Source organism: Notolepis coatsorum (genome assembly GCF_963971535.1).
Source record: "Notolepis coatsorum genome assembly, chromosome: 3".
Classification (NCBI taxonomy): domain Eukaryota; kingdom Metazoa; phylum Chordata; class Actinopteri; order Aulopiformes; family Paralepididae; genus Notolepis; species Notolepis coatsorum.
This window is the reverse complement of record NC_140167.1, coordinates 188009447-188023710: the sequence shown is the minus strand read 5'-3', so window position 1 is coordinate 188023710 and position 14264 is coordinate 188009447. Positions and strand designations below refer to the sequence as shown.

The following is a 14264-nucleotide window of genomic DNA, read 5'->3' as shown; positions in this document are numbered from 1 at the left end:
TATATATATATATATATTATATATATATATATATATATATATATATATATGTATATATGTGTGTGTCCGACCTTTACCAGGTCACATTGTATAGTACACACAGGAGGGTCTTTGCAGCAGGCTAGGGAAGCATCTCACCAGCGTGGTGTGTATTGGTTGTTGCCGGTGATTGATGTGTTTGCGTGCCGTTGCTCCCCAGGTGCAGCACCCGTTCTGCACGCCAGACAAACACCGCTACTGGGAGACGGACTGCGGCAACTACGCCGGGGCCCTCATCTACTTCTGCTCCTTCTATGTCATCATAGCCTACATCATGCTCAACCTGCTTGTGGGTGAGTGTGAGAGTGTGTGTGTGTGTGTGTGGGGGGGAGGGGTTCCTGCTTAAGTTAAACCAAAAACCATGACAACAACAAGTAGCTTTGAGTGTGATATTGCGACGCTACTTGGTGTCATCATGTTCGGTCGCATAATAGCGTTGTAGCGGGGGCATCGTGATTGTCATCATGTTCGGTCGCATAATAGCGTTGTAGCGGGGGCATCGTGATGACCCCCTCGTGTGTGGGTGTATGTGTGCGAGAAAGCCGTTCAGCAGAGGACAATATCCTGTCTCATCAACCAGGCCTATAATTTTCATGTCCTGCTGTGTGTGTGGGTGTGGGTGGCGTGAGCCTGAGGAGCCCATAATTCCCAATAAGCCATTGCCATCCCCTCCCAACTCACTTTAATACTGTTATTACTATCATTGGCACCATGAGCAAACCCCTCCATGCAGAAATTATGATCCCCTTGTCAGGAGGAGAGAGAGAGAGAGAGAGAGAGAGAGAGAGAGAGAGAGAGAGAGAGAGAGAGAGAGAGAGAGAGAGAGAGAGAGAGAGAGAGAGAGAGAGAGAGAGAGAGTGCAGATGTCGTATCTTAAGTCAATACATTGGGTTATTTACAGTGCATACAGGTTGCTAACTAGAGGGAAGAAGGACAGAGTGATAGAATGGTCCCCCCCTCTGGCTTAGCCAGCAAGGAATAAACGTGCAGTCAGACAAAGGAACTATAGTTCAACTCAAAGGGTTTATTTGCCTCGGGGCTCAGAGTGAATTAAAAGATTGTTTACATACAGGGATTATTCATCATTTTTCATAAGACATGATTGTACAACAGGGTTGAGGTTTACACATTTAAACCAAGTCTGCACATAAAATTTGTCATGTTTATCAATGGAATAGACTACCTTACTTTTGCCACCACATGGTTAAACCTGGTCTAAGATAGGCATCTTACTCTATATATCACAAACAGTGATTACTCCATACAGTTTACTCACGTCGCGGCAAGAGGGCAGTCTGTGGAAGTGGTGGAGACCAGAAAGACCGCCTGGGGATGGGTGCATCTGTCTGGCCTCCTTCTCAAACACCGCGCTCTCTGTTAAATACTCTGATTTCCACCAATAATAACAGTCTAATAATACGTTTGGTCCAATTAGGTTTCTTGCTTCTATATATGGAGTTTTCTCTGTTTCTTAGGTCCCAATCAGATAATCTTCTGGGGGAGCGTCCCGCCCCCCCTGTCTCTCCTCGGGGTGTGTTGTCCTTTAGTAAACAGAGGGGTCTGCTTTTGGCCCCCTCCTTTGCTGCTCAGGTCTTCTCAGTCCAGGGGGTCTGTGGCTTTTGATGAGCACAGAGTCTTAACCCTAAAACCTTTTCTATATCTGTAGCTTTTAATGTAATGAGTTACATATGTATTCAGCATTTAACCCATGTGGAGTTTGTCTATATTTTAATACCAGATTATATAAAGTATACTGAATTAATAGTTCCTTGGTTTTAGATTCTAGGAAGCTTTACAACCAGAGTGAAATAGCATTATTACTTAACCAGTTTGACATTCCTAAATGGTATTCAAATCTAATGAGTCAGTTACCTTTTAAATTGATATGGTTTAGTTAGTTTGATCTTGTTTATGAATTAGTTTCCATGTACCTTTTGGTTAATCTCAAAAGTAGTTTAGGTCTGTAATCAGACCTCTGTTTCTCTCTGTCTGTAATCTGTTAGGCGCTAAGTGTGACTTTTCAGTTCCTTTGTTTCTAGTGGTTGACCACATTTGCTTGAGTGGGGGTTGAGAATGGCTGTCTAAATACAGTTTCAACAACAGCAGGGGTTTCATTTGGGCTCACGCTAATATCCCTCCTTAGAGCACCCCAGTGTTTTGCATATGGTTTTTCTAATTATAGACATATGGATTATGAAATACACATTCAATGTTACCACACAGACTCACAGTGAGCGTGGGGGTTTGGATGGGAGCCCAAACCGTCCCGTCCCCTCTGTCTCTTTGAATATGATCTACAGCGCTTGTGTATTCTCCTGGTTTTATGGGCTGTCACCATTTGCTTAGATGACTGCGCCGCCGGATAAGGTCAGGTCAACCGGGAGGTCACCTCATTCACCCTCCCGTGGTTTACACTTCTTTACTATCTGATCCTAAAGACCACCCATCATAGTAATGCAGTCCATTTAGCCAAGGCACTCACCCAGAGTGACGTTAGCCGTGGCGCTAACTCACCGTCGACTCTCGACGTCCCGCCAAATTATGGTTTAGGACCGCCTATCAGAATGAGTTAAATACATTTGGGTACAAACTTGAGGTAGTTTTGTTGGGTCTCTCTACTCTCCAGAGGAGCGTGTGGTGAATTATTACCGTTTCATTGCAGTGTGGCTAACGATGGATCGAGATTCTTCTTGTATGTCTTCTTGTATGTCTTATACTACCTGTACCTCCCCTCCCCCTCCCCCATAATGACGCCTGAATTTCCCCAAGGGGATTAATAACGGAATATCATATCTTATCTTATTCATGAGACTGTTGTGACGTTGTTCCGTTTTCTCAAGTCCTGCTAATCGGCCTTGCAGTGCAACGTACGTACAGTAGGGTGACCAGATCTGTCTGACCCAAATGCAGGACTTTGCATGTCGAGTTTGCAGGACATTTTGTGAAAATTGTGGGATGAATGCGGGGGAAACGTTTTTTTGTATGAATCTCGTCATTCGGTTGAGAAGTGATTCCAGGAGAAATGCAGGTTGATGAAAAACGGTATGAATACAAGTACAAGTGTGAATAAATGACGAGTATGAATACCATGAGGTGGCTCTTCTCTGTGTGGTTGCAGCCATTATCGTGGAGAACTTCTCTCTGTTCTACTCCACGGAGGAGGACCAGCTGCTGAGCTACAACGACCTGAGACACTTCCAGATCATATGGAACATGGTGGACGACAAGCGAGAGGTGAGAGGAAGGAGGCCGAGCGAGGAGAAGGTAGCAAGGAGAACATTGTGAGAAGATCATTCAAAAGGAAACAGCATTTCAACTATAACATCCAAACTATAACATACTAACCATAACATCCAAACTATAACATCCAGACCATAACATCCAAACCATAAAATCCAAACTATAACACCCTAACTATAACATCCAAACTATAACATCCAAATATGTTATTTCCAGGTCCTTGGAAGGTTCAATCCATATTGTGAACATGAGCTACTCTCTCCCAAAGCCAGAGACTAGAACATTCAAACGTGTGTAGTCCTTTTCAACAAGTCAATATAGGTATTTGAGGTGCCCTAAACATCTTTGAAGTGTATTGCTGAAAAGACTGATGCATTCTAGCATGCCTCTATACTCCTCTGTTTCAGTCCTTTTCTCAACGGGCTGTTTCTGTGTGTGTAGCTTTAAATGCAAACGAGCTGCTCCCACTCCCAGTCCACATAATAAACATGAACTGCAAAGGGAATTTAATCTGATGCATTATATACAAAGAGGTAGCCAGACCTCCCATGCTCAGTCCCCGGCCAGTTTAATAACGAGTGCATACTGTACATATACACATAACAAATATTAGAAAATTATTTTTGGTAATTTTTTATAATTTTCCTCATAAAAGTCAATGCAAAGGGTCGTCTCCCTTATGTCATTGCACAATTAGCAAGTAGAACATGTATCTTAGCATTCAGAAGAAAATCTGAAGAGGTTCTGATGTGGGAGGCTTTAGTTAAGATGTTCTGACTGAGATGGTGTGACTGGAGACTACGCGTAATGAAGTCCTTCAGGGCAAGGAGAGGAGCGTAGGATGAAACGTCATACGAATGGACACTCTGATTAGAAAAAGGGAACAAGGACACATGATGCGAGGAAGAGAGACTGAAAGGTAATGAGGATAGCGGGTGGTGGATTAAAAATGGAGGCTTCCCACGTATTCATCATTACCATCAGGATGTAGCCCCGCTAATCTCCCTGACCGTGTTCCTGGGAAAGAATGAACTGTGCATTACATGATCTCACTCGTGTACACCCTCATCTGCAGCTCAATGAGGTGTTAATTGGGCGGTGGGGGGGGCGTGGGGGTGGAGGGGGAGCTCCTTTACCATGGAACACTTGGTATATGGACTGGGTCGTTGTACCATAGGCTCCAGTGAGAGATCAGGGCCCTCATTCATCAACGTGACGTAGAAAATGTTCTATTTCCATACTTAAGCACAGAATTTAGAATGTGTGCACGCACAAAAAAAACTGGATTTATCACACGTGCGTACACAGGTCCTACGCACACCTGTCATGATAAATATCACCTTGCTTCTACGCTGAGGCTCGTGCACACTTTCACGTATTTGCATACCAAAACCGCCCCGATTAACCATATACGGTAATGGACACCCCCATGAAATGTGGAAAAGTGGACTAAGTCGGATATTATTATTATATTATATCTATTAACTTTCTAAAAGACCATTGCTGCCTGGACACCGCAAACACTAATAAAGACCATTAACCACTGTTTTGCCGTTGCCCGTTAGTGTCATTAATGCATGCTGGAATAAGAATGCCTTTCTTAATTTATTTTTAATATTAATAATTATTATAATACAATAAAAGACAGCTCCGTCTTTTAATACACATATATTGTACAGTAACATCAAATAAATACTACAGTCCCCGCTGAAATAAAGGTTCTGCACGCACATACCAGCAGTGATCTACAGCATAAAAGATAGCCACTTTATAATACTATTCTGAGTAGATAATTCATCTGTATCGCAACAGAGTCACGGATCTGGTCGGGGCAGGTAGCATTATGTCGGGAAAATCTTTATGAAATAAACAAAAGTGAATTAAAGAATTTAAAAAAAAGTTTAGCATATTAAATCATTTTATAAGCTTTCTGAGTAGATAATACATCTGTATCGCAACAGAGTCACGGATCTGGTCGGGGCAGGTAGCATTATGTCGGGAAAATCTTTATGAAATAAACAAAAGTAAATTAAAGAATTTAAAACGAAGTTTAGCATATTAAATCGTTTTATAAGCTTATAGCTTTTTTTGTGCTGATTTGAGAAGGGTCCAGCTGCAGAGCCGGAGAGCAACTCTCAGGGCCAAGATAGCACTTATACTATTTTGAGAGAGACAGCAGAGAGACAGACAGCAGAGAGACAGACAGACAGACAGTGTGTGTGTGTGTGTGTGTGTGTGTGTGTGTGTGTGTGTGTGTGTGTGTGTGTGTGTGTGTGTGTGTGTGTGTGTGTGTGTGTGTGTGTGTGTGTGTGTGTGTGTGTGTGTGTGTGTGTGTGTGTGTGTGTGTGTGTGTGTGTGTGTGTGTGCGTGCGTGCGTGCGTGCATGTGTGTGACTACTAGTCTAATAGTAGAGACTCAGCCCCCCCCCCCCCCTCTGGACCACCTCCTAGTAGAGACTTCTCTAGGAAGAAGACGAAGATGAGGATTAAGGCGAGACACTGCAGGTGAATAGGCAAATATACTTTTTTTGTTGATTTTGAGATTTTGTTATATTTTGCTTCCTAAACATGTCTTCTATGAAACTAGTGACAATAAAACGTCAATAACACACATTTAGTTGTTTATTTTACTTCATTTTGCCTTATTGCATCCATAAATGTCCACATATTTAATGGGGAAGTGCCTCATTTGCATATATAAACATACATTTCAGAAAACTTGTCTCTACTAGGAGGTGGTCCAGAGGGGGGGGGGGGGGTCTCTACTGGGAGGTGGTCCAGAGGGGGGGGGGGGTCTCTACTAGGAGACTAGTGGTCACACACACACACACTGTGGAACAGTGTCTATCTGTCTGTCTGTCTGTCTCTCTGCTGTCTGTATCGCCGGCTCTGCAGCTGGACCTTCTCAAATAAGCACGGAAAAGCTTTTAAGCTTATAGCTCCAATTTGGGTCCCAAATTGCGGTACAAATGAAGGAGGTGTCTCGGGTAGTGGACTCTAGTTAATATTATGTTCTCTCTGCAATTAGACTGCCCCTCATTCATTCATTCATCCCTATCTAATGCTATCTCTGAAAACAGTTCCTGCGAGCGCAGTCAGTGCATTCATTCGGAGAGAAAGACCTATTCCACATGCTATTTAGGGTTTGACAATAATTACACTAATATCGCTATTTCACAATGAACTATAATGAATTACGGGGGTCATACAGAACACGTCAGTCAAGCTTATTTCCGCGTTGAAACTAATGCATGCAACTGATCTATGCCGTCCGCCTGCAGTCCCCATATTCTACCACAGGGCGTCAGCTAAGCATGGTCCGACCTGTGCTTAAATATACGCACAAAGTCAAGCACAAGTTCAAATAGATAAATCCCACACTTTGCTTAGGAATGGTCGTACGCACGGCTTAAGCACATATCTGTGCGTAAGTCAGGTTGATACATGAGGGCCCAGGTGATCTCCTAGAGAAGATATCACTACAGTATGGTATGGCCTTGCCGGTTTCCAGTTGTATATGTATCGCTACGCTTTGCCTCACTCTATATCACAGCAATTAAAATAGGCTGAAATTAACTGTTGATCTCCCGGGCGACGGTATGTCATGTCATGTCATTTTATTTTAACAATGACCTAAAGAGAAAATCCAGGCCACTTATTTGTCCCAAAATAATTATAATTGAGAAATAAAATTACATGACATACCGTCGACCTAAAGTTAATTCTAGTCTATGTTAATTTGCCCAGCTGTGATATGAAGCAAGCGAAGCATAGCGCAATATGCTGGTTTACGGCTGTATATGTACGTTACGCTATGCTTAGCTTGCTTCACATCACAGCCGGGCAAATGAACATAGACTGAAATACATTTTCGATGTCCTGGGTGAAGGTATTTGTAATTGAATTTGACTTACCCAGACGCATTTTATATTACTTAAACGTATTTACTTATTTGGCAAACACTCACACCGAAGTTGGTGAAATGGTCCAACTTCTCCATCATCATCCCTATGTTTTTACTGATATCCGATATACGATAATGTCCAACTCTTAATTTTCGATATCGATATCAACCGATACCGATATATGCGGGGTTTCCCCCCCAAAAAAACAGAATAATTTCAGGTAATTAAGGCCCTGTCCACACGATCACGGGTATTAATGACACTGTTTCTTTTTTATTATTACAAAAAAAAAACTGTCCACACGACCCCGCACCGAGTGAAGTCATATGCATGTAGTACAATCCCAAAGCAGTAGGTGGCGATGTTGTTCAGACATAAAGGCCATTTCAACCAATCAGAAAAGGTTGAACGCTCACTACACTTCCTGCTTAAAAACAACAAAGCCACCATCTTTAAATACCTCACGTTAGCCATTTAGCCAACGGAGCATATATTTTTCAGCAAAGAAAGTGCAATAAAAGTGCAATAAACAAACGGATACATTCACTGTGTGTTCTGCCTCTCATTTGTTGATGAAACAACCAACAGCAACACAATTTACCACCAATAGCGGATAGTTTAGTCTCACAAAAAGATCTCCGGTGTTGTTAGCTACATGCTAATGTGAATGGCATTCTCTATGTATAGTAAGCATCGAGGCTAGCTGAGGCTAGCATCGGCAATTTTGTTAGCTTACATGCTAACGTAATAATGTGGTAACATTAACGCTAGTAGAATGAATGGATGCAAACGTTATTTAACACATTGCAGAATGGGTACAATACAATACGGCTCAATACGAACAATTGTTAAGTGGATGCAGTCTGGACTGGGTTCCTTATAACAATAACTTGACAACACATGAGTTTAGTTTAGCCGCAGCTACATGTTTACTCTGAGCGTCAGGTCAGGAATGCGACAACAGACATCAGTCGATCACAATACTCTTCAACACAGACGATACGTTTCGAACAAAAGTTTGTTACAATCATTTTCATATGACGCTACTTGGGACAGCTCTGCTCTAAACACTGGTGTAGCTGGCTCTGCTCTAATCTCTCTACCCCGTGCTCGGTTGCTAACTTGCTATTGTTTGCGACAGTCTGCCGTGAACATGGGAAATAATTGCGACAGCTCTGCTGTAAACACTGGGAATAACCTCGGTTGCTATGCCCACACGCGCGTTCTTTTTTTCCGTAGCCGCATTTCTGGCAGACGCTCTCTGATTGGCACTGACTAACGCTCTCTGATTGGCCACTGACATGTCGCGTGACGAGCTCTGTCTTTGCCCATTTCCGCGTTGAACAGCCTGCAAACTACCTGGCGTTCTATCGCCATGCTCTAAGACAAACTCTAACCTTAACCAACTTCGAAAGAGTGCCTAAGCTTAACCGTCGAAAGAACTTGCCGTCACGCTCTAAGACAAACTCTAACCTTAACCAACTTCGAGTGCCTAAGCTTAACCAGTGTAGAAACAGGCGTCGGCCAATCAGAGAGCGTCTGCCAGAAATGCGGCTACAAAGAAAAAAAAACGCCCCACACGCACCCACTGCAACCGGGATGTGCGCAAAAATTCACCCTGGACTCCGGTTTTCAAAGACCGCGGTTGCAGTGTAGCAAAACCCTGGTTGTGTGTGGCCGAACAGTGCAACTGCGCACATACAATCACGGTTACATTAAACCCAGCGCTCGTGTAGACAGCCCCTAACATTACATATATCTTGTCCTGGAATTGACACAACATTATGCATACTTTTGACAATAAATAAAATGAGAATTTGTTCTTACTTGCTTGCCTGGGTAAATAAAGGTTAAATAAATGTTAAATAATTTTTTTTTTAATCATTTCCGATATTACATTTTAATGCCAATATCGGCCGATAATAGTATGGTATCACAAGGTCTCTGGTGATAACGGCGTCACCCCTCCTCTCCCAGGGGCTGATCCCCACGTCCAGGGTCAAGTTCCTGCTGCGGCTGCTCAGAGGCCGGCTGGAGGTGGACCTGGATAAAGACAAGCTGCTGTTCAAACACATGTGCTACGAGATGGAGAGGCTGCATAACGGAGGAGACGTCACCTTCCACGATGTTCTCAGGTGACCACACACACACACACACAGAAAGAGAGAAAGAAAGAGAGAAAGAAAGAAAGAAAGAAAGAAAGAAAGAAAGAAAGAAAGAAAGAAAGAAAGAAAGAAAGAAAGAAAGAAAGAAAGAAAGAAAGAAAGAAAGAAAGAAAGAAAGAAAGAAAGAAATATAATGGAAAGAGCAAATGGACTTAATTGACTCCACAGATAAAAGGTTTGGATGTTTCAAGTTAGCTTTTATTTGTCACGTATAAAGTACATGTACATTACAGTGAAAGGCTTGGTTCTGTATGAGCCCCTGAGAATGTGCTTCATACAGTAAAATAAAAAGTAAGTAAAAGAGGAATAAAGTCCCAACTATACTATACAAATATACGATATACAACTAAAGAACAACCTAAGTACAATGAAGTAAAAGTACCATGAAGAAGTTTCATGTCACAACAATCTTCGGTCTACTTTCACCCTCCTTGGTCATTTTACACTGTATTTAACAAGTCATTAATCAAATATGTATAGAGTATACAAAACATTAACAACACACAATCCTTTCATGAAAAATGCAAAGGTTTCTGACTGTATGGGAAATATAACGCATGGTTTCTGACTGTAGCATAAATAGAATGCATGGTTTCTGACTGTAGGATAAATATAAAGCATGGTTTCTGACTGTAGGATAAATGTAAAGCATGGTTTCTGACTGTATGAGAAATATAACGCATGGTTTCTGACTGTATGAGAAATGTAAAGCATGGTTTCTGACTATATGAGAAATGTAAAGTATGGATTCTGACTGTATGATAAATGTAAAGTATAGTTTCTGTCTGACTGTATGAGAAATGTAAAGCATGGTTTCTGACTGTAGGATAAATGTAAAGCATGGTTTCTGACTGTATGACAAATGTAAAGTATAGTTTCTGTCTGACTGTATGAGAAATGTAAAGCATGGTTTCTGACTGTATGAGAAATGTAAAGCATGGTTTCTGACTGTATGACAAATGTAAAGTATAGTTTCTGTCTGACTGTATGAGAAATGTAAAGCATGGTGTCTGACTGTATGAGAAATGTAAAGCATGGTTTCTGACTGTAGGATAAATGTAAAGCATGGTTTCTGACTGTATGACAAATGTAAAGTATAGTTTCTGTCTGACTGTATGAGAAATGTAAAGTATAGTGTCTGACTGTATGAGGAATGTAAAGCATGGTTCTGTATCGTATGGCTCTCGCTCGGCGTCACTCATGCACTGTCCTCGCACGTGCACGCGCACTGAATAAAATACCACAATGTACCTTTATATCCCAATATTTGTCTGATCACACCCCTATCAGCTTCCCATATAAGCAGGGGTGGAGCCACCCCCTCGCCTCCTTTCTCGCTTCACCACAAGGAAGTGCCTCGATAGCCCCACTTGACGATGTTGTTAGTAGGAGAAAGTTGGAAAACAAGAGATACGTTGACATCATATCTTTATTTTCTCTCTCACTATATTCGAGAAAATACGGCGATATTGTCTTCGTACTGGAGTGTCTGGAAGATGATGATCATTCTACACCTCCGTCGGGTTTCGTATTGGGAGTTTATGCCGCTACATGCCTCTCAACTGCAGTCCTCCTTGCTGCGGCTGGTTGCGGTAAAACCTTCCAGCGACACAGCTGGACTGTAGGACGCGCCGCTGTTGTGAGAAGCGGTGGGTTCCAGGTTGGTGAGTAATGTTGCTTGCGAGCTCCACTTGTCTGTTAGTGCTATGGGGGCTAGCTGACAATGTTTACAAAAACCGGCCCCAGATTAGGGTCCTTTGTTCAGCCTTTAGGCGACGGCGGAGGATCCTGGTTTGAAGCCCATTATAGCAACTAGTGGGCCACACGACCAGTAACTGGTGATCCCAGGATCTCTGGACGCGTGGGTACTTCTCTGTCACCGTATAAGGCCCCGTCTTTCATATACAAATGAGAGTATACCCTAAACGAGGAAATGTGAGCATGGATGATCGTTATCGGAAAATCCATGTTCAAGTCGGCTACAGCCCAGATGGGATTGTACCGGCTCCGCCGGATGGTAAAATCACTGTTGTAAAACTGTGTTAACATCTCGTTTCTCTTCTCTCTTAAAAGGTGAGGAGGGTTTCAGAACGGCGGCCTGTCTGAGTGTGACTTGTTATATCGTTGTGTACGAGTTCAGGTGATAGCTGCTTAGCTTGCGTGCTAGTTGTGGCCTACTGTGTTAGCCAGTCAGCTGTTAGCTGTGGCGCTAGCTCGCTGTGTTTACCAGGAGCCTGTTGTGTCACTAGGCTAGGTAACGTTAGCTTGCTGCTATCGGCCGAGTGCGGCCGTTAGCTTAATGCTAGACTGTTGAACGTTCTGAGACTATAACATGCTTAAACACTCTGACTACGACGTCATCTTTGACAGAGGATGTTAGTCGAACCTACCCTGGGGCCAGCCGGCGAGGACTGCGTCAACAAGGGGGACCGTAGCGGCGGGATGGAGCGGCGATGCTGCCCAGGTCGACAACACAGGACGGCTGTGTTTACTACGGTGCCTTGTTAGAGACTGCAGTTTCGCTTCATCTGCGCTCACGGTAGGAAGGGTCCTGACCAGACCTTGAACACTTCTTCTTGCTTTCCCTTCTAAATGTTTTGTAAATAACGATGTTTTCCAAAACGAGTGTTGCTGCACTACATTTAGGATACAACGCGAGTTATGTGTGAATTGTCTTGTCACTGGTCTCCATGCAAATCGGGTTATTTGTTACAGATGTGAAAATGATCTGGTTTGTTGTGTTGAGACACATTGTGTGTTCATGTACCGTGTACTCACAACTAAGGGGGTTAAACTAACCTATAAAGCTATGCTTAGTGACATATGAGTGAAGAATGATTCTTTTCTCAGCCTGTAATGACAATGAACAGTGTGTTCACATATTAACAGGTTTACCTGTTTAACTGGCCGTATTAAGGGTAAAGTAGGAGGGGTGTTCTTCCCCCCGGTTCCCTGTGGACTTCTTCACCCTCCTCTCAGACGTGTTGTTACAATATATTGTACACTGTGTGGTAGGGATACGATGTAACCCTTAGCTTGATTGCTGGGGTTGTGCTAGAACAGCTTGAGAAACTATATTTTCCTAAAAGAAAAGATTGTTTGGTCACTTTTTCGTGTGTGCTTAGCAAGGCCTGTCGCCGATACTAATCGAGAATTATGTATTCTCTCATTATGAAAAACGGTGTTCCTCTGTGGAGTGTTTTTGCCATTTTTTGTAAGTGATAAAGGGTTGTGTGTGTCGTGCGACCTACAACTGGGTTGGGTTGGCCACAGAAGCACATGTGTAAGTCTGGTACCGGGGCTCTTGAGAGGGCCCTCTCTATTCTGTGTTTTTTCCTTAGTAAAAATCAGATGGCAGGTTAGCACATGCGCTGTGTGAAGCTGTTAGACGCTTCATGGAGCTGACTATGACTGCGTCATACTCTTTTTGTCATTACATCGTATCATGGGTGTGGGGTCGTAAAGGGGTGAACTGGTAATCCTTTTCTCCCCTTCTTTGATGGGCAGGGGTTAAAACCTCCTGTCTTTCAAGGTTCCTGTCACGTTGCTGTTCGGCACGTTACAGGGTAAGAGGGGATATTGAGCGTGTGCACCGCAGAAATTCCCCCGCCATAGAGTACGTCACTGTGCGCGTCTCTGTTGGTAGGACTTCCGTGTGCTGTTCGGGTCCATATGATGGATCTGTTTCGGGGGGTGGTCAGGGCTCCTCCTCACGAAGCTCCTATTCGGGCCTTCTGTGAGGTAGGACTCTCCTTCCATGTGAGGGAGCCTCCTCAGAGTACAGAGCCTCCTCATCAGATTGTCAAGGTGAGTGGAACCTCAAGAAGGAGTCCTACTCTATTGTGTGTGTATTCGATTCAATTCGATTATTGAGTGTGTATGGGTTCAGTGCCTCCTCCCCGGAGAGCCCTAAAACCAAACTTTTACATGGCTCAAGGTGCAATATATTCTTTTCAATCTGTACAGCTCGTGTGGGAAGTCTCTCTGGGGATTTCCGTCTCCTCTCTATGGGAGGGTGGTGGAATGTGAAAATGTAAACAATTGTTACCCCCGACTGTGTAGACTGGGATACATGCTGTTGGTGCTTACTTCTTTTCTATTAAAAAGGGTTGGAGTTAGGAAGCATCGCAGCCCTCTTGTCGTTCCCCTGGGCGCCTTGGGGATTCAATGACAGGTCTAAATAGCCTGTTCATTGATGTGGTTGTGTCCCGACGCACGCATAGTGCTAGCTCGGGGTGTTCTGTTGAAGATCAGGCGAATGACTGGCACGCCTTGGTTGCTTGAGGTTAAAACAGCGTTTTTATAAAGCAACTGGGATGGAGGTTTTTCCTCTTCCGACGACCTGTTTTGGTTGTCGACGGATTCTCGTTCATATCTGGGGGATGATGACGGAATGGATCTGAACATATGTAGAGGGGTCTCACGCCCTGGGGGTGGGCCACCGGGCGTGGTTCGCACCGAACGTCTGGGTGGCGCCTTCTTTTCATGTTTAAGATCAACACGCTTATCTGCCCCTTCTCCTGGAGTAGGCATGTCGGCGTGGTTGGGGCATGGGACTGGTTCTGGTCACGCTGGTCCAGATCAGTTAAACCCGTTGTCCGCCGGGGATGCAGATCTGCTGTTCTGGTACCCTGAGGGACTTGGGCTTTTTTCAGGGGGAAAGATGCCAGGTCGGTCCGGGTGTCACAGGGTTAAGCGCTATGGAGACCCTGGTTGGGTACATTTTGTACTCTGCACTGTTGTAATGGCTTACGGCCATGCCAACCTGTACACGCTCGATCTGGTCAGATCTCGGCCGCTACGCAGATTGGTCCTGGTTAGTACTTGGTTGGGAGACCGCCTGGGAATACCAAGTACGGTGTGCTTGGGGCTGGTTCTCCATTATTTTCGCTCCTCTCTCACGCATGGCGAAGAGG

General features: G+C 43.8%; 1 protein-coding gene across 1 annotated transcript in view; it reads left to right on the top strand.

The window, feature by feature from the left end:
- nalcn (sodium leak channel, non-selective) overlaps positions 1-14264 on the top strand; it is a gene marked incomplete at both ends in the record, with an annotated part of 382889 nt that overhangs the window by 350565 nt on the left and 18060 nt on the right. The window contains 3 exon segments of the mRNA XM_084311476.1: positions 200-332; positions 3158-3273; positions 9161-9318. Of these exon segments, the coding sequence (XP_084167602.1) occupies positions 200-332; positions 3158-3273; positions 9161-9318 (407 nt within the window).